This window comes from Ranitomeya imitator, chromosome 5 (assembly GCF_032444005.1).
Source record: "Ranitomeya imitator isolate aRanImi1 chromosome 5, aRanImi1.pri, whole genome shotgun sequence".
In the NCBI taxonomy this organism is placed as follows: Eukaryota; Metazoa; Chordata; class Amphibia; order Anura; family Dendrobatidae; genus Ranitomeya; species Ranitomeya imitator.
In genome coordinates this window covers 445,502,634-445,529,176 of record NC_091286.1, presented here as the reverse complement: position 1 = coordinate 445,529,176, position 26,543 = coordinate 445,502,634, and the positions used below count along the sequence as shown (strand labels likewise).

The following is a 26,543-nucleotide window of genomic DNA, read 5'->3' as shown; positions in this document are numbered from 1 at the left end:
TTACTGCATGGTGTGTGACTTGGTGAAAGGATTGCATTGGTGGAAGGGCAGCTATTGCTTTTCATGTAAATGCTTGCAATAAAGTCTCTCCTCAGGTCTGTACTAACAAATGCACATAACGAAACCTTTTATTCCGGGTTCTGGTTTTGATCTATTCTACCACATACAGAACAGACTTGTGATCGTAGTTGTCCATTTACATTCTCTGTCTGCAGATGAGGAAGTCGGGTATTTCAAAGTGCGTTGATCAAATGTTTTTTTTTTTTGTTTTTTTTATAGGAGGCAAATGATCTGTGGGCAGCGCGATTCTTGTCCTTTTTGTGTTTCTGTAAAAAGAAGACTCCTAAAGCCAAATACATGCACTTAGCACAGGAGCTGTTGGTCGATCCAGACTGGCCACCTAAGCCAAGAACTACTACAGAAGCAAAGCCACCTTCTCTGGAGAATGGCACTTACCAAGTTATCACAATTACGTAGCAGCTACTATCGGGTTTATTAGTCCTATTGTTTTTAGGATGGGTAATTTGTGCGCGCTGCATGGGATGTCTGCATTGTATTGTGGAGCAGCTCACCGCAGAGCCCTTGACCGCTTTCATAATGCCTCCATTCATACACGTCTGTACATTATGTCTGAATGGATAACGTTTTGCAAAGACTTCAGAAATGAAATCATTTTTTATGTACCACTGCAGCACTCAGTGTGTTGATGGTGAAGGGAGCAGCCATCAGACCTTGGGACCATTGTATTTCATTTGTAATTTTTTTTTTTTTTTTTTTTTTTTACATTTTTCCATGGCGCCTAATTAAAACTTTTTGCAGTAACATATAATCATACTCTTTCAATGTTCTCTTATCGATTACATTTTTGACCCTGCATTACTCTACCGGCGTAAGCATTGAGGTCGCTTACAGAGCCTGAGGCTATCCTACTGTGCTGCTAGCATCCCACTGCTGTAATATTGACTTTTTTACCCCCTCGTTTTTAAAGTTGCATATAATGTTTACTTTCGTGCCTTTTTAAGTTAAATCTCCCATCCACCCTCATTTATTTGCATTAACAATTAACAACTCATGTTCAGTACCAAAGATTAATTTTCCGTTTTTACGCTATAGTCTGTCACCCGTATTCACGTTTTTAAGAAACTACTTGAGGTTATTTTTACACCCGACGCCTGTAACTTTTCATCAGTTGCTTGTTGTAGTAATTAGACTCCTGTTACATGCAGTGATACTGGATATATTTTCAGAGGATACGTTGTCTGTGTAATGACGGTCTTTGCTTACAATTCTTCCATTTATTGCTCCCTGAAACCATCAAGTGTTTGCACTAGAAGTCATTTCTGAATTCTTTGGAATAGATTCTATGAAAGCGAGTAGATGTTTTATAAATGTACCAGTAAAGAGAAAACTAAAATTTCTATTTTTTTTCCAGCTATAAATCTATGCATTTCAGACCTTAGAGCTGTGAATTTTGCTGTGTTGAGTTCTGATATTGTACATCAGGGGTGGGGAACTCCGGACCGCAGGCCCTTTGTGGCCCACGATGACCTTTTATCCGGCCCCCGGGCAGATTCCCGGAGACCGCAGTGCTTGTGATGGCAGCTGTATTTTGATGGCCATCAGCCCATTAATTTCTTCTTGCTTTGTGCTCACATACACGCAGCGTTCACTACCGAACACACAGGGATGTTCAATGAATGATTGTCCTGACACCAGTGCCAGCATCAGGACGTACTTTGTGGGCTTCTAGCGCATGATTTGTACGGCCCCCGAACGATGGTATAAATAGCCAAATGGTCATTGACAGAAAGAGTCCCCACTCCTGCTGTACTTGAAAAGATCTCTCTGCTCCTTCTCCAGGCACTAAAGAGTTAAAGATGGGCATAAACCAAATAGCATCTATCTGTCTCTATATGGGATACGTATAAATCTTTAGCAGCATGTGGTAAATTTTTTTGCTGTGTGTTCCTAAAGCTACCCATATACCTTGGATAACTGAGACAAATGCTGTGTCTCCGAAACCCTCCTTAGACATGCACGCTCAGTCAAGGGTGCAAGTGTTTCAAGTGGGGAGAGTGGAGTAAGCCACTGCTAGAAATCTTTAGTGACAGCTTGTCCTCCCTCAGAACAAAAGAAGCGAGCTTTGAAATTCAACAATCCCTAAAGTTCCCTTTTTAAGATCATTACTCAATGTTGTGTTATGAGGCCCCTCTATACACATTGGATGGTCATACGGTCATGCCTAAATCAATGGGCTTGGCCCATTTTTAATCTGAGCAAAAGTATACATCATGATATAGAGATGAGTATTAGGTAGGTTACCTACATTTTTAAGTTTTTTTAAATAAATATATATAATGTAACATTACTACTAGATGTAACAGGGCTAAATTTGTAGTAGTTTTAACACTTGTTGACCGCATCATCACAACTCAGTTGAGGATAAGGAATTTTTGGGGTCTTCCTGCTATAACCCAATTGACTCCATGTCCATGTGAGATATAGAAGTAGCTGAGAGCACACTCTCAACTACATCCTTAACTTTTGTGGACTCAGATTGTGTTCATATGCACGACCACTGCTCTGAGTGGAGGATACAGCAGCCTATATGTTTGTAGTGGGAAACATTTTTAAAACTACCCTCTATGCCAGGACTGAAAATTGACCATACATTTTTCATGTTTGGTGACCCAGTTCCTCTGGCTTTCATAATGGAGTGCAGTGGTAAGTCTAAACCATGTGCACAGTTTTTTTGCAGTCTGCCTTCCTAAACAGACTACTAAATAACCAATGATTAGGAAATATCTACCCATTGGTGATCGTTTAACAACACAGATCTCATAATGTAAACCTATCCTTGGACATTGTGAAACCAAAAGTTGTGCCAATTGACAAACTTAGCCCTGTTTAAATCTGAGACATGTAGTTTCACAACTGCTGGAGTTCTGCAGGTTTCTGACTCCTGCTGTAGATGCCTTTTTGTTTAGTTTTTCTTGCCCTCTAACATTGTTCCCTTCTTCTATGCAACTCCAAAACCTCTGGTAATGGACTTGGACATGTATATTCCTTGCCAGAGAAAAGTGTGGTATATTGCAGTGCAGGGATAGATAAGTATCTGTTTCACTACGTGTCCTTTTCTGGAACTCCCCAATATTAGCAGAGTGTGGGTGTCATGTCCCCTTTGTAGCACTCTAGGAATGAGTAGGTGAGCACTCTAGGAATGAGTAGGTGATGTGGAGAGGTGGTCATACATGCATGAGACTTTCTCCAATGTAGTTTTATGGGAGTAATGAAACCCATTTCAGCAACTCACATTAAGTACAGTAAGAAAAGATTGTGCACCACTGCTCTAGAACCTGTGTTCATATTTGTTAAATCTTCAGATTTTTCCCCTGCCTTCTGCTTGTGATAGGTTTTTCCATGTTCTCTTTTAGAAGATGGATACACATGACAATGCCTGAAGCAACGTCTTGTTGAAATACTCTGGAGAGTTTAAACACCGCACACAACAGAAAATACAGACAGGGACTGTGAACCAGAGCAATTGTATGAGCTTACCTAGTGACCTGCATTTACAGCCTAATACGCATATTTGGCTTTTAGTGCGAGTCAGAAGACCCTCGGTCAGTCTTGGACTTGTGGTCCTTACACTGTCAGTGAAACACAAATGTTGTGCTCAAGTCCAAGACTGACTTAGAGTCTAAGGGTATGTGCACACGTTGCGGATTTGGCTGCGGATCCGCAGCGGATTTGGCCCTGCGGATTCACAGCAGTTTTCCATGCGGTGTACAGTACCATGTAAACCTATGGAAAACCAAATCCGCAATAAACATGCTGTGGAAAATTCCGCACAGAAATGCAGCGGTTTGTTTTCCGCGGCATGTCAATTTTGTGCGGATTCCACAGCGTTTTACACCTATTCCATAATTAGAATCCACAGGTGTAAAAACGCAGATGAAATCCACACTAAAACTGCACAAAATCCGTGGGGGAAAATACGCAGTGGAACCCGCAACGTGTGCACATACCCTAAGGGACTAGGAAACGCGTGACTCGGATGACCATAATAAGAGTTTCAAATGTTGGGATGAAATAAATTGTATCAGGTAGAAAACTGCTGGTCAGTAATGAACAAAAACCTGTATTTAAGTACGACTTTAAAGACATATTCTTGACATTTTTAAACAAAATTCTATTTATTTTTTTTTTTGTGTGTGTGATTTGCCATGTCTTATTTTTCGTTATGCTATCTCACTCACCACCTGGCAGTCTGAAGGGATCTAATTTAGGGTAGAACAGCTTGTTTTTCTTAATATTGCATGACCTGTTGCTTATATTAACCCCTTCACGACCGATGACGTACATGCACGTCATTGACTGTGTGCCTGCTTTGATGTGGGCTCACGCTGAGCCTGCGTCTTTCCTCGCAATTGATAGCTGATTTAATTAGTCATCAAGTGCCTCTAAGGCCGGTTTCACACGTCAGTGGCTCCGGTACGTGAGGTGACCGTTTCCTCACGTACCGGAGCCACTGACACACGTAGACGCATTAAAATCAATGCATCTGTGCAGATGTCATTGATTTTTTGCGGACCATGTCTCCACGTGCCGAACACGGAGACATGTCAGTGTTCGTGGGAGCGCACGTATTACACGGACCCAGTAAAGTCAATCGGTCCGTGTAAAACACGTACCGCACACGGACGTTGTCCGTGTGCAGTCTGTGTGCTGTGCAGGAGACAGTGCTACAGTAAGCGCTGTCCCCCCCACATGGTGCTGATGCCGCGATTCATATCTTCTGTGCAGCAGCGTTTGCTGTAAAGAAGATATGAATAATACATTTTTTTTGTGGTTTTTCGTGTATAAAATAAAGGTCCATGTACCCACTTTCTCCTGCACGCTTCGAGTTCAGAAATGTCCAATCTATCAAAACATAAAATAAATTAATCCAATTGGTAAATGGCATAACAAGAAAAAAAATATCAAAACACCAGAACTTCGGGTTTTCTTGGTCACCACAACATTGCAATAAAATGCAATAACGGGCGATTAAAACATCATATCTACCCCAAATAGCTCGGCACGCAAAAAATAAGCCCTCAGCTGGAAAATAGACACTAAAGTCTCTCGGAAAATGGCGCTTTTTTATTTTTTTACATACAAACATCGGAATTTTTTTTGTACCATTTAAGAAAAAAGAACCTATACATGTTTGGTAACTGCAAACTATTAATGACCTGGGGAGTCATAACGGCAGGTCAGTTTTAGCATTTGGTGAATATGGTAAAAAACAGTTGTGGAATTGCACTTTTTTCCCCCAATTTTTATGTGGAATTTTTTTTCCTGTTTTCCAGTACATTATATGGTAAAATCAATGGCGTCGTTCAAAATCACAACTTGTCTCTCAAATAAAAACAAGCCCTCAATTGGCCATATTGACGGAAAAGTGAAAAAGTTACGGCTCTGGGAAGAAGGGGACCAAAAAAAACAAGAACGGAAAATCACAAGATCATGAAGGGGTTAAAAAAAAATCTGCATGTGTGTAAAAATATACATGCATATGTATGTAGGCGATGCCTTGTAAAAATGTGTATAGGAGAATGTACAGTAAATTTATTTAGCAATTCTAAGTAACTTATACAATAAAAAACAAAAAAGTCCTGCATTCTAAACATATATTATGAATATAATTTACTGAAAGTGAAACACTGCGGTGGGATAATAATGATGTTCTATATTCTGATGTTAACCCTCTGTATTCCATGACTATCCCCAACTCTGAACCTATCCATCGCAGCCAGGTGTACCAGCAAGTATCGGTTGCCCTGCTGGTTTGTGCCTTCACGATTTAACCCTTTATGTGCCTGGAGCTTTCCATTCTGACTGGCAATGACTGCGTGTTTTTGTTAGCCTGCTTCACCACAAAACATGTATAATAAAAAGGCAGCTCGTTTTCTGTATAAGGGCTTTGAAAAGTGGCCTTTTTTTAACGATTTCATGTTGTTGCAGGCTCACCAACAGCCGTAGAGTTTCTGCGTGAAAATGTCACAAACTAGTGATTCTGTCTGATAAAACTGTGGTCATTCTGCAAAATCTTGCAGTTCCGAAGTTCAACAGTACAGTTGCTAACCAGCTAAACCACGTGTTCCCCCTTTTCTAAGGTTCTGTACTTAAGCAAATTATGTATATTTTGCTGGTTAAAATGAGCGCACAAATGTATAAAAAAAAAAAGAATTCTAGCTTTTGCAACAAAATGTGTTCTATATAAATATATTAAGATTATTTTTCTTGTATTGTCTATGAAATAAATATAAGTACCCCTCAGGGTTTTTATTTTTTACATTTTCATTTAATTTAACTTTATTTCATTGAATCTAGCAATTGCTAAAGTGCACTGCAGAACTGAACGGATTCCTGCGTTTGTACGTGCAGAATGTTTTTGCTTTATCCCTGTGCTCTCTACAAGCTGTAGTCTTAGTCCTTGTACCCTCTCCTATTGGCAAGGTTCCTGCTTCAGTGCCTCATTCTCGGCCAGCTATAGGAATACACCAGGCTAGAACTGATACTAGGCAGTCACACATTTCATTTATTTTAAAGGGTCTTTTATGTCATAGAATGTGTTGGCTTACAGCTAATATATCTTATAACCGTCTGATGCATGTCCAACTTTGTGGGACCTCCACTGATCTAGATCAAAAAAGGGGCCTTGGTCCTTTCAAGTTTCAGATTAGTCTCCTGGCATTCGGACTCCCACCAGTTAGTTAAGCGGCCCATACACATTATATAGTGGTATATAGCAAACCGCTATTCCCGCCTTTTCAGTGCTACCGGAATATATCCAAATATAGTGTGGAAACACCTATACACATCGATAATTGGACCGATCTCACCAAACTTGGTGGTTTTGACCTTCTAACATTTGATGTTTATGGACACCTCAAGTAATGGCCAAACCTAGAGACGAGTAATTTGTTACTATGGTGGCAAAACCCCTTTAAGGAACAATAAACCAGGTATGTAGGCAATGTACTAACATTACTTTTATGTTCATTAGCCAGCAAAAAACTAAACTGGCTACTTATGAATGATTGATGTACGCCCCCTATGTTTCACTAGTATATTTTCTGCTATGGGCACTGTGTGAGAATTAAGAATCTGCTTATTTGCCATTGGTTAACTGGCCTTGTCGCTCATAGCAACCACAGTGCAATTTTAATTTTTTTTCAAACAATTTTTTTTTTTCTTAAACATAAATGGTTGCTGTAGTAACAGTTTATTCTATTTATACAAGTATATTAATTCTGCCACGCATAGAATTTTGGCTGAAATTAATCTTCACAGATGTGTGTGCTTGTTTAGCCAATAATATAATGTAAATGAGGCTACCACAAAGCAATATAAGTTACAGGCATTGTCCGACCCGGTGGAAGTGTTGGCAAGCATGGTGTCTTTCTGAATCCTAACAGTGTGTAATGTACGCACAGAATTCAGCTCCGCTTGCCGGTTACAGTGGCCTTCACAAGTAGGTAATTTGCATATTCGAGTCACATGCCGACTAGATTCTCATCCACTTCTTTCGGTGTTCTATTGAGCAAAGTGGATGAAAATCTAGTTGTCATGTGACTGCAAGTATGCAAATTACACATGTGGTCACGTGATGAATGCTAGAACTGGCATCCGATCCGAACTCTAAAGCTAGGATCACACGACCGTATTTTCTCATCCGAGAGAGATCGGTCCGATCGTGCTAATCACACTTTGAGTGTGATCGAATTCTCCTGGATGAGAAGGAGGGGGGAAAAAATCTCCATCTTCTCCATTCTGTCAGTCCGTGCAAATGGCACCTAAGTGAGATGTCATCTGAGTGCAGTACGATGTTTCCATGCACTCACTGACTTGCATGACCGAGCGTGATCCAGTTATCGCATGCAGACCGCGCATGCTGCGTCTTTTTTTTTTTCTTTGATTGTCTGCACGAGCCCTAACATTGTATATTATAAACCGTTAGGATTCAGCAAGCTACCGTATTTGCTGAAAATTCCACTTTTGGAGCTGAACGCCCCTTTTAAATGCTCAGTAATGTTTTGTATTGTGCTTTTGTTTTTATTTTACATTTCTTTAAACATTCTGCAGTTCTTTCAAATAAAGGTCCTATGTCACTTCCCAGAAGACTTTTTTTTTTTCCCTTTGCCTATTGATATATATATATAACTTTGCAATGCTTAACAATCCGTCCGGGGGGTGGGATGTTGTGGGTTTGATTTTTCATTTTTCTTTCAGATTTGCTTGTGTATGTTTTGATAATTGTTTCAATAATTTATTTTATTTATTTGTTTTCCTCATTTGTGCTTCAGACTGTGCTAATCTGTAATATGTTTGTTGTATTATAAATGTGGTGTTTTTTTTTTATCTTAGTCATGCAGTATCCTTTCCATACAGAGGGTTATGTCCTATCCTCTTTGCTACAAACCATTGCACTGTGGGACACTCAAATTTAAGCACAGTCCTTTTAGCTATGTTGATGATGCACTGCACATAGTGACATGGCTTGTGAAAGCACAGACCAAAGCGGCGACGTCCTAATCCACCACATTTTAATTATATCTGATAATAGTGGCAAGCGACAGTTGAGACTGACTAAAACGCCAAGACCTTTTCATTTAGACACTAGAACAAAGTAAAAGTTTAGATTTGTATATATCGATTTTTAGCCACGTAACCAGTGTAGAAAGCCCACTGCTTTATGTAAATAATATAGCCATGATGATAGATCAATGATCATGATATAATCAGATGACTCCGTCACCCATTGTCTACGTGCACTGAGGGCTTTTCTTGCGATCTGTATATGTAGGGTTGGCGTTTGTGGCTGATATGTCATTATATTGCAATTATGTGCGCTTATGTGGTTTACCCTTGGCACATAAATCTGAGTTTCCTACAGTGGCCATCCACTCTTTAATGCCCACAATTGTGCTGTAGTAAAACATAGGCTCTTGTGATCTCCAACCTAAAGTTGCTAAATATCCTCCATATTTGTATTTGCGCATGTCATTAGTTACTTACCTGAGTGGACTTGCAGTTTACATGCCTCTTTAACTACAAATAGAGTACAGGGCCTCTTAAGTTATAGTTTAATGCATTCATTTAAACCATATGGTAACTTCTTGTTATGATCACTTACCATTTTTCTTTTTTTTCCCCCTTAAAAAATTGAATATTAAAGTACTAAGTCAATTCTACTCAAGCCAAAAACTTTAACCCTGCTGTTCTGTTCGGTCTGGGGAGACCTATTTTGAACTTTGGTATTTTTTGGGGTGTTCAAGATGCGGTTCTGAAACTTGTGGTTGATTGACTTAAATGAGGATGGGTCGGTCGGCCACGGGTTTCAGAGCCGCATCTTGAATATTTTAAAGAATATTGAAGTTCAAAGTCGGTCATTTTTGACCAACAGAACAGCAGGGTTAAAGGTGTATTCCCATCGCCAAGATACTTTCTCAGTATGTTGTAGGTATAATATTAGCAAATGCTTCAGTTAAAAATGTAGTATAGTTCTTCTGATTCACTATGTCGCTTACCCCATGTCCAGGGCATTGTAGTAGCTTAGGTATCCATTGTTACGGCCAATAACAATGAACGGTATCTATGAGTGGATGTAACCATGGATACCAAAGCTACTGGAATTCCCTGTACATGGGGTAAGCGACATGGTGAATCAGAAGAACTATACTACATTTTTTAATTTTAGGTATTTGCTAATATGATTATTATACCTACTACTTATTTAGATGGGATAGGATCTTTGAGATTGGAATACCCCTTTTTACAGTAGAACATTCCAGTTCCACTGAGTAGTATAATTTGGGGATTTTTTTTTGTTGCCACACTGTGCTCTGCATCTCAACTACTTGTAATTTACCTTTAAGGCTTTTGCCCACGAATAAGAGATACAAAAGAAATGGATGCTGCATATCAAAATGAACAAAGTGCTGCTCTTTATGGTACCCTACTGTAAAAAAGAAACCATACCTGCAAAAATGTAAATATATCATGTATATAGTCATGTAAAATAATTTTGTGATTAAAGCCCTTTTAAATAAAAACACAAAATTCAAATGTTTGTTTTTTTTTTTTTTTTGTTTTTTTTTGCTGCTGAAAGGTGTTCCTTCTACAATACCTGATCCTGCACTTAACCGTATTGTGTTTTTTCTTACATGTTCACTGTCCTTTTTTGGAGAATGGGACACAGGCAGTTACACTAAAACAAGGAAACTAGTATGATAAAGTGTATGCTCTCACTTTCTGGTTTGACACAAGTTGCAGTTTAGAACACAGCGTTTTCTCCTTAATCTCTATAAGGAGCTTATAAAGGTTGTTAGAGCCCTGTATATCTGCCCACGGTTATGGTGTGCAACCTGACGATGTCCTCACACACACCACCCACAAGAGAGGACGGAAACCTTAAAGGGAACATGTCACCTGAATTTGGCGGGCTCTGTTTACGGTCCGATTGGCGGTGTTTTCTGTTCATTCATGCACCTTTTCCTTTCCCGCTGGCCGCAATATTGTCTTGAATTTGATTAGGTTTCCTCCATAGTACACGCGTGCGCAATGCAATCTCGCCTTGCGCACGCGCAGTATGCTTTGCCCAACTGCGGGCAAAGCTGAAAAGCATTAGTGCGCTTGCACCGGCTTACTATGTCCCGGAACACAGCGAAATACTTCCGGGACATAGTGCGCCGACGCATGCGCACCAATGCTTTTCGGCTTTGCCTGCAGTTGGGCAAAACATACTGCACGTGCGCAAAGCGAGATTGCATTGCACACGCGTGTACTATGGAGGAAACCTAATCAAATTCAAGACAATATTGCGGCCAGTGGTAAAGGAAGGGGTGCTGAAAGAACAGAAAACACCGCCCATCGGACCGTAAACATATCATTACGGCAACCTTTGGAGCCATTTCTGTCTCTCTAAAGCGGGTGCAACTTTGCATTTTTAAGAGCTCTTGGGCTATCAAGGGCCCATATATATTTCTTGCATAAGGGCCTTTTTCTGTTTATTCTCCACTGTAATTACAACAACAATAAAGCATTTGTATTGCACTTTTCTCACAATGGATTTCAAGCAGGGTTGCCAACTTGACTTTTGATTATTTATGGATGGCTTATCAATCACGGACAGACAATATTTTTTATGGACACAGTGGAAAACCATAATAAATTAGCATGATTATCAGTGATGCATGTCTGCAGCCTATAATTCTGATATGAAGATATCTGCATTCACTGTAAAACAGACCACTATTTTTTTTATGGACTGTCCAGGAAGACTGGCAAGCCTGGCAGGATCTCCAGTCTGCATAGATTGATGGAGGAGGATGTGATGGTTCCCTGCATCACTCTTATAGTCAGCAGTATCTGTGTCCTGAGGAGATGGATACAGCCGAAGGCGTAACATTCCCTTAACCTCCAGCAAGATAGTGGGACAACTTCCCAAATTCAGGACCGTCCTGTGGTGGTCCGTGCTTTGCAGTCTGTCCTCGGATTGTAACCCGTGGACGTCTTGAATTCTGCATAGGACCGATACTGCACTATATTAATACACTCCTAAATCCGCCATTGTTGCAGTGCTGGAGCTGTGATTTAAAGGGGTGATGTCACCTTTCTAGTCGCCGACTCATTGATCTCAACCTCGTGTGCCAACGACATCTACACGAGCACGGAATACAGTGGCTGACTAGAGTGTTGATGTGACTGGTCACAACCTCAGGACTGCAGTGGTGGCTGGAAGCTGGCTCTGCACCCTGAAGGTTGTGGGGGAGTACCTGATGAGTTATGTACTTCTCACACTTTGGTATTTATTTTACTTAAAGTAGACATCCCTTAATATTATGAGGGCTGTTCAGTGACTACATGTGCCGCTTATCTGAGTGGGAGGCAGCCGTAAATCCCTCAGTGCTTTCCCTCTGATTAGCAGGAAGTGGTGGATTGGTGGAACCTCTGCGGTGTCCTACTGCTTTTCCAGTGAGTGCTAGTAGCAGCCCCACACAGGCAATGAGACTGCTACTCGGCAGCATTAGATGTCATGGATGGAACCGGCCTCCTACTGCTGACAGTCTCCGTGTTTGCACAGGCTCCTACTAGCACTTGTAAATTATTCTGTGTTCTCCCCTCACAGACGTGCCGGTGTCCCCTAACTCTCCTACAATGCTGAGGGCACACATCAGGAGACGAAGCAAGCCGCAAGCTGAGAGGGAACGATGTCTCCAGCAAGGAGGAGGAGGCAGCCGAAACCTTTTCAGGGCTTGTCCTCCACTTCTTCGTCTTGCTGGTAGCGGTTTGCTATACACAATACTAGTGTTCCGAGGATGCAGACAGCCATGAGCCACAGATTGGGAATCCCTGTCTTTGAGAAGTCTGTTTTATTTCTGCTTCTGGGTTGAACTTTAACTTAATTCATAAGTAAAATCAGTAGCTCCTCCCTCATTCTCTGCTTTTTCTTCATAGAATCTGATGAGCAGCAACTGTCATCCTCCATATCAGTAATGGGAAAATCTGTCTTCAATTAAAAGATATTTCAGATCTAAGCCTTGAATTGAGCGTGAAAGCTACATGGCCCCTGCTGTGTACTGTGTATTGGCTGTGTCTGACTGTACAGGAACATGGTCTGATCATACTGCAGCTCCTGGGCAGGGGAGGAAACAACACTATACAAACATTACAGCATGGGATCACAGCTGCTGGTTTCTGTACAGAAAAACATTTCCCAGCCTGTTACAGGGTATGTGCACACGATGCGGATTTAGTGCGGATCCGCCACGGATTTTTCCACGCAGAAACGCTGCAGATCCGCAGATGGTGCGGAAAATCCACGTGGAAACGCTGCGGATTTAAGAGAAGTTCATGTCACTTCTTTTGTGCGGATTTGCAGCGATTCTGCACCCTTCCATTATAGAAACACGCAGTGGCAAAAAACGCAGAAAATCCGCACAAAATTAGCATCAATTCCACATAAAATCTGCGGCAAATCTGCACCTGCGGTTTCTGCCAGGAGATGCGGATTTTGTGCAGAAAATTCTGCACCCCATTCCGCAACATGTGCACATAGCCTAAAAGCTTGTTTTACCTCACAGAAAGAATTTGCGTGATCCCCTCCTGTAATGTCTGTATACTCTTTTTCTTCCTCCCCAGCACAGGAACTGTGGTATGATCAGACCATTGTTCTTGCACGGTCAGATACAGCCATTTTATAGTGACTGATTCATTCTGGCAGAGAAAGAAACCGATTGCTCTAAGATATATTACACATTTGCTTATTCTCACGTGTGCCATTGATTTCTCAAATAAAAATGAAAACTGTGGTTACTTTGTACCCCCATGCCTGTTTTCACTTTCCTGACCAGGCCAATTTTTCCAATTCTGACTACTATCACTTTGAGGTTAAAGCTCTGAAACTCTTCAATTGATCCCACCGTTTCTGAGATTTTTTTTAATTTTTTTTTTAAAGGGAACCTGGAATGCGTTCTGGAATTCTGGAATGCTGTAGATAAGCCCCCGATGTAACCTGAAAGAGGAGAAAAAGAGGTTAGATTATACTCACCCAGGGGCGGTCCCGTCAAATGGGTGTCTCAGGTCCGCTCCAGCGTCTCCTATCTTACTGCAGTGCGCAGGTGCTGTGCCTCTCTGACCTTTCCGGCGCCTGCGCACTGCAGTACTTTGCTCTGCCCTCAACAGGGCAAACAAAGTGCGCAGGAGCCGCGGTGTGAAGACCAGAAGAGGACGTCATGGAATGAAGATGGGAGGCGCCAGAGTGGACTTGAGACACCCATTTGACGGGACCGCCCCTGGGTGAGTATAATCTAACCTTTTTTTTCTCCTCTTTCAGGTTACATCGGCGGCTTATCTACAGCAGGGGTCCCCAACTCCAGTCCTCAAGGCCCACCAACATGTCATGTTTTCAGGATTTCCTTAGTCTTGCCCAGGTAATAATTGCATCACCTGTGCAATGCAAAGGAAATCCTGAAAACATGACCTGTTGGTGGGCCTTGAGGACTGGAGTTGGGGACCCCTGATCTACAGCATTACAGAATGCTGTAGATAAGCCCCTGATGACGGTGAGCTTATCTCACCATCGATTTTGGGGGTGACAGGTTCCCTTTAACCCCTTAGTGACAGAGCCAATTTGGTACTTAATGACCAGGCCAATTTTTGCAATTCTGACCACTGTCACTTTATGAGGTTATAACTCTGGAACGCTTCAACGGATCCCGCTGATTCTGAGATTGTTTTTTCGTGACATATTGTACTTCATGTTAGTGGTAACATTTCTTCGATATTACTTGCGATTATTTATGAAAAAAATGGAAATATGGCGAAAATTTTTAAAATTTTGCAATTTTCAAACTTTGTATTTTTATGCCCTTAAATCAGAGAGATATGTCATAAAAAATAGTTAATAAATAACATTTCCCACATGTCTACTTTACATCAGCACAATTTTGGAAACAAAGTTTTTTTTTGTTAGGGAGTTATAAGGGTTAAAAGTTGACCAGCAATTTCTCATTTTTACAACACCATTTTTTTTTTTTAGGGACCACATCACATTTGAAGTCATTTTGAGGGGTCTATATGATAGCAAATAATGAAGTGTGACACCATTCTAAAAACTACACCCCTCAAGGTTCTCAAAACCACATTCAAGAAGTTTATTAACCCTTTACGTGCTTCACAGGAACTGAAACAATGTGGAAGGAAAAAATGAACATTTAACTTTTTTTTGCAAACATCTTGATTCAGAACCATTTTTTTTATTTTCACAAGTGTAAAAACAGAAATGTAACCATAAATTTTGTTATGCAATTTCTCCTGAATACGCCAATACCCCATATGTAGGGGTAAACCACTGTTAGGGCGCACCGCAGAACTTAGAAGTGAAGGAGCGCCGTTTGACTTTTTCAATGCAGAATTGGCTGGAATTGAGATCGGACACCATGTCACATTTAGAGAGCCCCTGATGTACCTAAACAGTGGAAACTCCCCACAAGTGACACCATTTTGGAAACTAGACCCCTTAAGGAACTTATCTAGATGTGTGGTGAGCACTTTGAACCCCCAAGTGCTTCACAGAAGTTTATAACGTAGAGCCGTGAAAATAAAAAATCGCTTTTGTTTACACAAAAATGATCTTTTTGCCCACAAATTCTTATTTTCACAAGGGTAACAGGAGAAATTAGACAACAAAAGTTGTTGTGCAATTTCTCCTGAGTACGCTGATACCCAATATGTGGGGGTAAACAACTGTTAGGGCGCACCGCAGAGCTTGGAAGAGAAGGAGTGCCGTTTTACTTTTTCAATGTAGAATTGGCTGGAATTGAGATTGGACGCCATGTCGCGTTTGGAGAGCCCCTGATGTGCCTAAACAGTGGAAACCCCCCACAAGTGACACCATTTTGGAAACTAGACCCCTTAAGGAACTTATCTAGATGTGTGGCGAGCACTTTGAACCCCCATGTGCTTCACAGAAGTTTATAACGTAGAGCCGTGAAAAAAAAAATTGCATTTTTTCTACAAAAATGATCTTTTTGCCCACAAATTTTTATTTTCACAAGGGTAACAGGAGAAATTAGACCACAAAAGTTGTTGTGCAATTTCTCCTGAGTACGTCGATACCCAATATGTGGGGGTAAACCACTGTTTGGGCGCACCGCAGAGCTTGGAAGAGAAAGAGTGCCGTTTTACTTTTTCAATGTAGAATTGGCTGGAATTGAGATCGGACGCCATGTCGCGTTTGGAGAGCCCCTGATGTGCCTAAACAGTAGAAATCCCCCACAAGTGACCCCATTTTGGAAACTAGACCCCCCATGGAACTTATCTAGATGTGTGGTGAGAACCTTGAATGCCCAAGTGCTTCACAGAAGTTTATAATGCAGAGCCGTGAAAATAAAAAAACATTTTTTTTTCCACAAAAAAGATTTTTTAGCCACCAAATTTTTATTTTCACAAGGGTAACAAGAGAAACTGGACCCCAAAAGTTGTTGTCCAATTTGTCCTGAGTATGCTGGTACCCCATATGTGGGGGTAAACCACTGTTTGGGCGCACGGCAGAGCTCGGAAGGAAGGAGCGCCGTTTTGGAATGCAGACTTTGATAGAATGGTCTGCGGGTATTATGTTGCGTTTGCAGAGCCCCTGATGTACCTAACCAGTAGAAACTCCCCACAAGTGACACCATTTTGGAAACTAGACCCCTTAAGGAACTTATCTAGATGTGTGGTGAGCACTTTGAACCCCCAAGTGCTTCACAGAAGTTTATAACGTAGAGCCGTGAAAATAAAAAATCGCTTTTGTTTACACAAAAATGATCTTTTTGCCCACAAATTCTTATTTTCACAAGGGTAACAGGAGAAATTAGACAACAAAAGTTGTTGTGCAATTTCTCCTGAGTACGCTGATACCCAATATGTGGGGGTAAACAACTGTTAGGGCGCACCGCAGAGCTTGGAAGAGAAGGAGTGCCGTTTTACTTTTTCAATGTAGAATTGGCTGGAATTGAGATTGGATGCCATGTCGCGTTTGGAGAGCCCCTGATGTGCCTAAACAGTGGAAACCCCCCACAAGTGACACCATTTTGGAAACTAGACCCCTTAAGGAACTTATCTAGATGTGTGGCGAGCACTTTGAACCCCCATGTGCTTCACAGAAGTTTATAACGTAGAGCCGTGAAAAAAAAAATTGCATTTTTTCTACAAAAATGATCTTTTTGCCCACAAATTTTTATTTTCACAAGGGTAACAGGAGAAATTAGACCACAAAAGTTGTTGTGCAATTTCTCCTGAGTACGTCGATACCCAATATGTGGGGGTAAACCACTGTTTGGGCGCACCGCAGAGCTTGGAAGAGAAAGAGTGCCGTTTTACTTTTTCAATGTAGAATTGGCTGGAATTGAGATCGGACGCCATGTCGCGTTTGGAGAGCCCCTGATGTGCCTAAACAGTAGAAATCCCCCACAAGTGACCCCATTTTGGAAACTAGACCCCCCATGGAACTTATCTAGATGTGTGGTGAGAACCTTGAATGCCCAAGTGCTTCACAGAAGTTTATAATGCAGAGCCGTGAAAATAAAAAAAAATTTTTTTTTCCACAAAAAAGATTTTTTAGCCACCAAATTTTTATTTTCACAAGGGTAACAAGAGAAACTGGACCCCAAAAGTTGTTGTCCAATTTGTCCTGAGTATGCTGGTACCCCATATGTGGGGGTAAACCACTGTTTGGGCGCACGGCAGAGCTCGGAAGGAAGGAGCGCCGTTTTGGAATGCAGACTTTGATAGAATGGTCTGCGGGTATTATGTTGCGTTTGCAGAGCCCCTGATGTACCTAACCAGTAGAAACCCCCCACAAGTGACCCCATTTTGGAAACTAGACCCCCCAAGGAACTTATCTAGATGTGTGGTGAGAACTTTGAATGCCCAAGTGCTTCACAGAAGTTTAGAATGCAGAGTCGTGAAAATAAAAAATATTTTTTTTTTCACAAAATAGATTTTGTAGCCCCCAAGTTTTTATTTTCACAAGGGTAACAAGAGAAATTGGACCCCAGAAGTTGTTGTCCAATTTATCCCGAGTACGCTGATGCCCCATATGTGGGGGTAACCCACTGTTTGGGCGCACGGCAGAGCTCAGAAGGGAGGGAGCACCATTTGACTTTTTGAGCGCAAAATTGGCTGTCGTGTTTGGAGACCCCCTGATGTACCTAAACAGTGGAAACCCCCCAATTCTAGCTCCAACCCTAACCCCAACACACCCCTAACCCTAATCCCGACCTCATCCATAATCCTAATCACTAACCATAATCACAACCCTTACCCCAAAACAACCCTAATGTCAACCCTAACCATAACCCTAATCAAAACCCTAAATCCAACACACCCCTAATCCTAATCTCAACCCTAACCTCAAACCTAACCCTAATCCCAATACACCCCTAATCACAACCTTAACCCTAATCCCAAACCTAACCCTAATCCCAAGCGTAACCCTAATGCTAACCCTAATACGAACCCTAATCCAAACCCTAACCCTAATCCCAGCTCTAACCCTAACTTTAGCCCCAACCCTAGCCCTAACTTTAGCCCCAACCCTAACCCTAGCCCTAGGGCTACTTTCACACTTGCGTCGTTTGGCATTCCGTCGCAATCCGTCGTTTTGGACAAGAAACGGATCCTGCAAATGTGCCCGCAGGATGCGTTTTTTGCCCATAGACTTGTATTGCCGACGGATCGTGACGGATGGCCACACGTCGCGTCCGTCGTGCACTGGATCAGTTGTGTTTTGGCGGAGCGTCGGCACAAAAAAACGTTCAATGAAACGTTTTTTTGTACGTCGCATCCGCCATTTCTGACCGCGCATGCGTGGCCGTAACTCCGCCCCCTCCTCCCCAGGACATAGATTGGGCAGCGGATGTGTTGAAAAACTACAGCTGCTGCCCACGTTGTGCACAATTTTCACAACGTGCGTCGGTATGTCGGGCCGACGCATTGCGACGGCCCCGTACCGACGCAAGTGTGAAAGAAGCCTAACCCTAACTTTAGCCCCAACCCTAACCCTAAATTTAGCCCCAACCCTAACCCTACCCCTAACCTAACCCTACCCCTAACCTAACCCTACCCCTAACCCTAACCAAACCCTAACCTAACCCTACCCCTAACCCTAACCTAACCCTAACCCTACCCCTAATTTTAGCCCCAACTGCTGTTCTCCTGCCGGCCGGCAGATGGAGACAGATGGCGGGCGCACTGGGCATGCGTCCGCCATGTTCTGCTGCCGGCGGCCAGGAGGAGCAGCAAGAGGATCCAGGGACCTAGGTGAGTATGCTAGGGTCCCCGAATCCCCCTATTTCTCTGTCCTCTGATGTGCGATCACATCAGAGGACAGAATTACACTTTACTTTTTTTTTTTTTTTTGCGGTCGCCGGTAAACAGTTAATTACCGGCGATCGCAAAACAGGGGTCGGTAATACCGACCCCGATCGTGCTCTTTGGGGTCTCGGCTACCCCCGGCAGCTGAGACCCCAAAGATTCTCCCGGTGCCGGCCGGCGGGCGCACTGCGCATGCGCCCGCCATTTTGAAGATGGCGGCGCCCACCGGGAGACACGAGGAGCATCGGGGGAGCTAGGTGAGTATTGGGGGGCCTCCTGGGACCCCTTTTCTCTGTCCTCCGATGTGCGATCACATCGGAGGACAGAGAAATTAAAGAGATCGCTTTTTTTTTTTTGCGATCGCCGGTAAACGGTTAATTACCGGCGATCGCAAATGCGGGGTGGGTTAAAACCCCCCCGAATCATGTTCTCTGGGGTCTCGGCTACCCTCGGCAGCCGAGACCCCGGAGAAAATCGGCCTCTGGGGGGCGCTATGGACTTTTTCCACAGCGCCGTTAATTAACGGCGCTGTGGTTTAAGTACCCTTAGCGGCCGCCGTTAAAAGGCGTATCGGCGGTCGCTAAGGGGTTAAAGGCATATTGTACTTCATGATAGTGGTAAAATTTATTTGATCTGAAATGTTTATTTGTGAAAAAAAACGGAAATGTGGCGAAAATGTTGAAAAGTTTGCAATTTTCAAACTTTTAGTTTTTATGCCCTTAAATCAGTCATGTCAATAGATAAGTAACGTTTCCCGCATTGTCTACTTTTAAAAGGTTTTTTTTTTGTCAGGAACTTAAGAGTTAAAAGTTGAGATTTCTCGTTTTTACAACATTTACAAAACCAATTTTTATAGAAACCACATCACATTTGAAATATCTTTTGAGGGGCCTATATGACACAAAAATACCCCAAATTGACACCATTCTAAAATGGAAAAAAAAACTTAGCTTTTTTAGCAAAAATCTTACTTTAGACAATTTTTTTTTTACTTTCACAAGGGTAACAGGAGAAAATGGACCATACAATTTGTTGTGCAATTTCTCCTAGGCACACCAATACCCGATATGTGGAGGCAAGCCACTGTTTGGGCACACGGCAGGGCTTGGAAGTGAAGGAGCGCCATTTGCCTTTTGAATGTAAAATTTGCTGGAATAATTAGCAGATGCCATGTCACGATTGGAGAGCCCCAGATGTGCCTAAACAGTAGAAAGTGACACCACTTTGAAAACTAGCCCCCTCAGGGAACATATCTAGGTGTGTAATGAGCACATAAAGTAGTGTTTAACATAATAGCAGTGTGCACAAAAATATGATCTACTCACAAAATCTTTATACTAGTTATTATTTCCATGCATTGGGAACATTGCACACTGTTTTCTAATTCAAAACATGAAGAGAAATGTATATTATTTTTAACTACTTTACAGAGAATAACAAAAAATGAACATTGGGCTGTTCTAAAAAAAAATAGCTTCTGCACTTGTCTTTGCAAACTCACAATACGTACTTTTTTTGAGGATTTAGCATTCCTGTGAATTACTTTCCTAATATTTAGTTGTACTGTAAACTACAGGTTTTTTTTTGTTTGTTTTTTAGAACTGCTTCACATCTACAGTGAAGGAAATTATTGCTTTATCCCTTGCGGATTTTGTAAGTTTGCCCACTGACAAAGACATGAACAGTATATAATGTTAAGAGTAGGTTAATTTTAACAATGACATTAAAAATGGGTCGTGGATGGGTCTTCCAGCAAGACAATGGCCCAAAACTTACAGCCAAGGCAACAAAGGAGTGGCTCAAAAAGAAGCACATTAAGGTCATGGAGTGGCCTAGCCAGTCTCCAGACCTTAATCCCATAGAAAACTTATGGACGGAGTTGACGCTTCGAGTGGCCAATTGACAGCCTCAAAATCTTAATGATTTAGAGATGATCTGCAAAGAGGAGAGGACCAAAATTCCTCCTGTCATGTGCGCAAACCTCATAATCAACTACAAAAAACGTCTGCTGTGCTTGTCAATAAGGGTTTTGCTACCAAGTATTAAGTCTTGCTTGCCAGAGGAATCAAATGCTTATTTCTCACTGCAAAATGCAAATACATTTACAGTGGGGCAAAAAAGTATTTAGTCAGTCAGCAATAGTGCAAGTTCCACCACTTAAAAAGATGAGAGGCGTCTGTAATTTACATCATAGGTAGACCTCAACTATGGGAGACAAACTGAGGAAAAAAAATCCAGAAAATCACATTGTCTGTTTTTTTATCATTTTATTTGCATATTATGGTGGAAAATAAGTATTTGGTCAGAAACAAACAATCAAGATTTCTGGCTCTCACAGACCTGTAACTTCTTTTTTAAGAGTCTCCTCTTTCCTCCACTCATTACCTGTAGTAATGGCACCTGTTTAAACTTGTTATCAGTATAAAAAGACACCTGTGCACACCCTCAAACAGTCTGACTCCAAACTCCACTATGGTGAAGACCAAAGAGCTGTCAAAGGACACCAGAAACAAAATTGTAGCCCTGCACCAGGCTGGGAAGACTGAATCTGCAATAGCCAACCAGCTTGGAGTGAAGAAATCATCAGTGGGAGCAATAATTAGAAAATGGAAGACATACAAGACCACTGATAATCTCCCTCGATCTGGGGCTCCACGCAAAATCCCTCCCCGTGGGGTCAGAATGATCACAAGAATGGTGAGCAAAAATCCCAGAACCACGCGGGGGTCCTAGTGAATGAACTGCAGAGAGCTGGGACCAATGTAACAAGGCCTACCATAAGTAACACACTACGCCACCATGGACTCAGATCCTGCAGTGCCAGACGTGTCCCACTGCTTAAGCCAGTACATGTCCGGGCCCGTCTGAAGTTTGCTAGAGAGCATTTGGATGATCCAGAGGAGTTTTGGGAGAATGTCCTATGGTCTGATGAAACCAAACTGGAACTGTTTGGTAGAAACACAACTTGTCGTGTTTGGAGGAAAAAGAATACTGAGTTGCATCCATCAAACACCATACCTACTGTAAAGCATGGTGGTGGAAACATCATGCTTTGGGGCTGTTTCTCTGCAAAGGGGCCAGGACGACTGATCCGGGTACATGAAAGAATGAATGGGGCCATATATTGTGAGATTTTGAGTGCAAACCTCCTTCCATCAGCAAGGGCATTGAAGATGAAACGTGGCTGGGTCTTTCAACATGACAATGATCCAAAGCACACCGCCAGGGCAACGAAGGAGTGGCTTCGTAAGAAGCATTTCAAGGTCCTGGAGTGGCCTAGCCAGTCTCCAGATCTCAACCCTATAGAAAACCTTTGGAGGGAGTTGAAAGTCCGTGTTGCCAAGCGAAAAGCCAAAAACATCACTGCTCTAGAGGAGATCTGCATGGAGGAATGGGCCAACATACCCACAACAGTGTGTGGCAACCTTGTGAAGACTTACAGAAAACGTTTGACCTCCGTCATTGCCAACAAAGAATATATTACAAAGTATTGAGATGAAATTTTGTTTCTGACCAAATACTTATTTTCCACCATAATATGCAAATAAAATGTTAAAAAAACAGACAATGTGATTTTCTGGATTTTTTTTTTCTCAGTTTGTCTCCCATAGTTGAGGTCTACCTATGATGTAAATTACAGACGCCTCTCATCTTTTTAACCCTGCTGTTCTGTTGGTCAAAAATGACCGACTTTGAACTTCAATATTCTTTAAAATATTCAAGATGCGGCTCTGAAACCCGTGGCCGACCGACCCATCCTCATTTAAGTCAATCAACCACAAGTTTCAGAACCGCATCTTGAACACCCCAAAAAATACCAAAGTTCAAAATAGGTCTCCCCAGACCGAACAGAACAGCAGGGTTAAGTGGTGGAACTTGCACTATTGCTGACTGACTAAATACTTTTTTGCCCCACTGTATATAATTTATACAATGTGATTTTCTGGATTTTACTTTTGATATTCTATCTCTCAATGTTAAAATTAACCTACCCTTAAAATTACAGACTGCTCATGTCTTTGTCAGTGGGCAAACATACAAAATCATCAAGGGATCAAATAATTATTTCCTTCACTGTATGTTGCATAGAGTCAACCAAATTCTGGCACCTGTTATTCCAGCCCATAATGCTTTGACTGCGTCCCACAATTTTTTGGCATTTGTTGGCTTTGCCTCTGAAACTGAATTTTTGATGTCACCCCACAAGTGTTCTATCGGGTTAAGGTCCAGGGATTGGGCTGGCCACTCCATAACCTCAATTTTGTTGGTCTGGAACCAAGATTTTGCTCTTTTACTGGTGTGTTTAGGGTCGTTGTCTTGTTTAAAACACCCATTTCAAGGGCATTTCCTCTTCTGCATAAGGCAACGTGATCTCTTCAAGTATTTTAATATATGCAAACTGGTGATCCCTGGTATGCGGTAAAGATATTAGGCTCTTTAGTAAGAGAAACATGCCCATATCATGATGCTTGCACCACCATGCTTCACTGTCTTCAAAGTGTACTGTGGCTTGAATGCAGAGTTTGGGGGTCGTCTGACAAACTCTGCGGCCCTTGTACCCAAAAAGAACAATTTTACTTTCCTCGGTCCACAAAATGTTTCTCCATTTCTCTTTAGGCCAGTTGATGTGTACTTGTATCTGCTTCAGTACATGTCATTTTTTAACAGTGGGACTTTGCGGGGACTTCTTGCTAAGAGATTAGCTTCACATAGGCCAATGATAAAAAAGGAAGGCAGCCGAAAGCACATCAATAGTGGGATGCACGCTCCAGTCCAACGACCCAATTGGAAATAAACAGTCTTCAAAGTAAAAGGAACAGCATCCAGTCCAGGTGATAAAAGAATCCAATATCTTTACTCTGCCATAATGTGACTTTTCAACCTAAAAAGGTCTTTATCAAGCATCACATAGGCGTCTTCTAACAGTCTTAAGTTACCTGTGAGTACCTATGACAGTCTTTGATCATCCTGGAGCTGATCATTGGCTGAGCCTTAGCCATTCTAGGTATTTTTCCATCCATTTGAATGGTAGCCTTCCGTATTCTTCCACGTCTCTCTGGTTTGGCTTTCCATTTTAAATCATTCGAGATCATTTTAGCTGAACAGCTTGTAATTGTCTACACTTCTTTATACGTTTTACCCTCTCCAATCAACTTTTTAATAAACGTACGCTTTTCTTCTGAACTGTGTCTCAAAAGACCCATATTTCTCAGACTTTCAAGGAGAAATGCATGTACAACATGTCCTGGCTTTACCCTTCAATAAAGACCAACTGATTCACACCTGTTTCTTCGCAGAATGTTTGACCTCACTAATTGATCTCCACACTGCTATTATTTTGAACCCCCCATTCAATTGATTATTCTAATACACAGACTCAAAAACTTGCAGATCATGAATGGGGAGTCTTGATTTCTTAGAATCTACTGCACCAACTGGTAAATTTTGACATGTGGTAATATGATTTATACCAAAAACAGTTATTAATCTGGTTAGTCATATTGGACTGCTATTATTTTGAACACTATTGTAGAAGCTTATAACTTTGAGCCGCTATGAAAGAAATAAAAAAATTTTCCCACAATATTTTTTAGCCCCAAATTTTGCATTTTCACAATGGTAACAGGAAAAATTGCAAAACAAATTTTGGGGTCCATTTTCTCCTAAGTACACTGATACCCCATATGTGGCCGAAAACTACTTTTGAGGCACAGTGCAAAGATCAGCAGGGAAGCGCCATACTTGAGTTTAGAATTTGCTGGTTTGACGGTGCCGTGTCACATTGGTAGAGTTTCTGTGGTGCCAGACCAGCAGAGCCCTCCCATAAGTGACCCCATTTTACAAACTATACCTCTCAATAAATTCACCTAGGGGTGCAGTTATCTTATTGACACCACAGGTGGGTCACAGAATTTTATATCATTGGGCAGTGAAGAAAAAATAATTACATTTTTGCCACCAAGATTTAGTGCTCGCCCCAGATTTTACATTTTCAAACTGGGAAATGGATAAAAATGACACCAAAATTCGTCCCACAATTTCTTCTGAATGTAGAAATACCCTGTATATGGCTGTACAGTACTGCTTAGCCACACGGTGAGACTTGGGAGGAACACAGCTTTATTTGCCTCCTGGAACGCAGATTTTCCTAGAATAGTTTGCAGACTCCACATACAGATCCCCTAAGTACTAGAAAAGCAGAACCCCCTAATGTGTCCCCATTTTGGAAACTAAACTATCAAAGGAGTATATCTACAGGTGTAGTGACTATTTTGACTCCATGGGTGTTTTCCAGAAACAAGCAGCAGTGGATGTTGCTGAGTGAAAACTGCTTTCGTAGTGACCAGTACAATATGCCCAGCTCAGGCTTCTGGAGACACGTACCCGTAAATTAGGCGGTTTCTCATCACTACAGAAATGCCAAACATGTGGGCGCTTATTGTAGTTTAGACACACTGGGGCGGCTCAGAAGGGAGGGGGGAATTGGATTTGCGAGTGCAGAATTTGCTGAGTTTCTTTTGTGGGATGAGGAGAAAATTCGCTTTTCCAGAGCCTTTGTACTACCGGTAACGTGGAAATTCCCAATATTTCCATGGACAGATGACGGACCAGAGTGGGGGCTTTTTTTGTGGATTGAGTTGAAGCTTTTATTGGGAACATTTTGCATAACATTTAAGATCAGTTATCTGGTGCTCTACGCTGAGCATTTACTTTGGAGTTTCCATCTAAATCTGAGTGATCGATTCACTATAATGAGGTAGCAGAGTTACTGTGGACTCCGTCTGGCCTCTGTTCAGCGCTGTCCATCTTTTCAGAAGTGCACGAAACTGTTATTGACTGCGCTTTTATGATCGCTTAAAAAGACGAACACCGCTGGATCACAGGTCAGACGGTGTCCACAGTGCCTCCATCTGTGTCATTATAGGGAACCTTCCACCGGAGATTCCATCTGAAACACGTATTTCAGAGATTTACATGGAAACCTCGGTGTAAGCGTTCAGTTCAAATAAAATCTGATGCCTCTAGAACTTGGGATAATGTATATTCATAAGAAATGGTGGTACCCGATGGAACTATTCTGCACGTGGATGAATCGCTGAGAATGTCGTTAACCAGTTTGATGTACAATGGTGTATCAAGTACAGGAATATAATCCCCTTTGTCCGATTGTCGAATTGATAAGTTTCCCTTAATGAGAACCTTAGTCAATGGGTGGATGAACATCTTCAACCCCTAGTAATCAGAATCCTGGAATATTTAAAAGACACCTCTACTGTTCTAAATGTTTTTGACAAATTCAGATGGAATGAAGGTTCCATGTTTGTAACATGTGACTCATAAAGTGGAGACATCCCTTTTTCGGAAAGATATCTACGGCAATACTATTCTCCTTTCTTCCAGTTCCCACCCCGACCACACTACACGTGCAATACCCTATGGTGAATTTAATCGTGCAAACAAGTTTCCATACATAGTTCTTTCATTAAAGAAAGTGCTATAATAAGTATAATATTAACTGTCAGAGGTTATACCAGCCGTGATATCAAATGTGCCCCGAACACTTTGTTTGTTTTGTGGTAAAAGAGACCGGAGTTTCTCGGATGCCTTCTTATGACATGCATCCCCCTGTTACT

The 26,543-nt window shown here is 41.8% G+C and overlaps 1 protein-coding gene across 2 annotated transcripts in view; it reads left to right on the top strand.

Moving 5' to 3' along the window:
• ATP13A3 (ATPase 13A3) overlaps window positions 1–10,120 on the top strand; it is a 165,441-nt gene extending 155,321 nt beyond the window's left edge. For both annotated transcript variants that reach the window (XM_069727176.1, XM_069727175.1), the window contains one exon: window positions 280–10,120. In XM_069727176.1, the coding sequence (XP_069583277.1) occupies window positions 280–477 (198 nt within the window). In that variant the 3' untranslated portion in view covers window positions 478–10,120. The remainder of the gene's footprint in view (window positions 1–279) is intronic.
• Window positions 10,121–26,543: the final 16,423 nt, after the last annotated feature.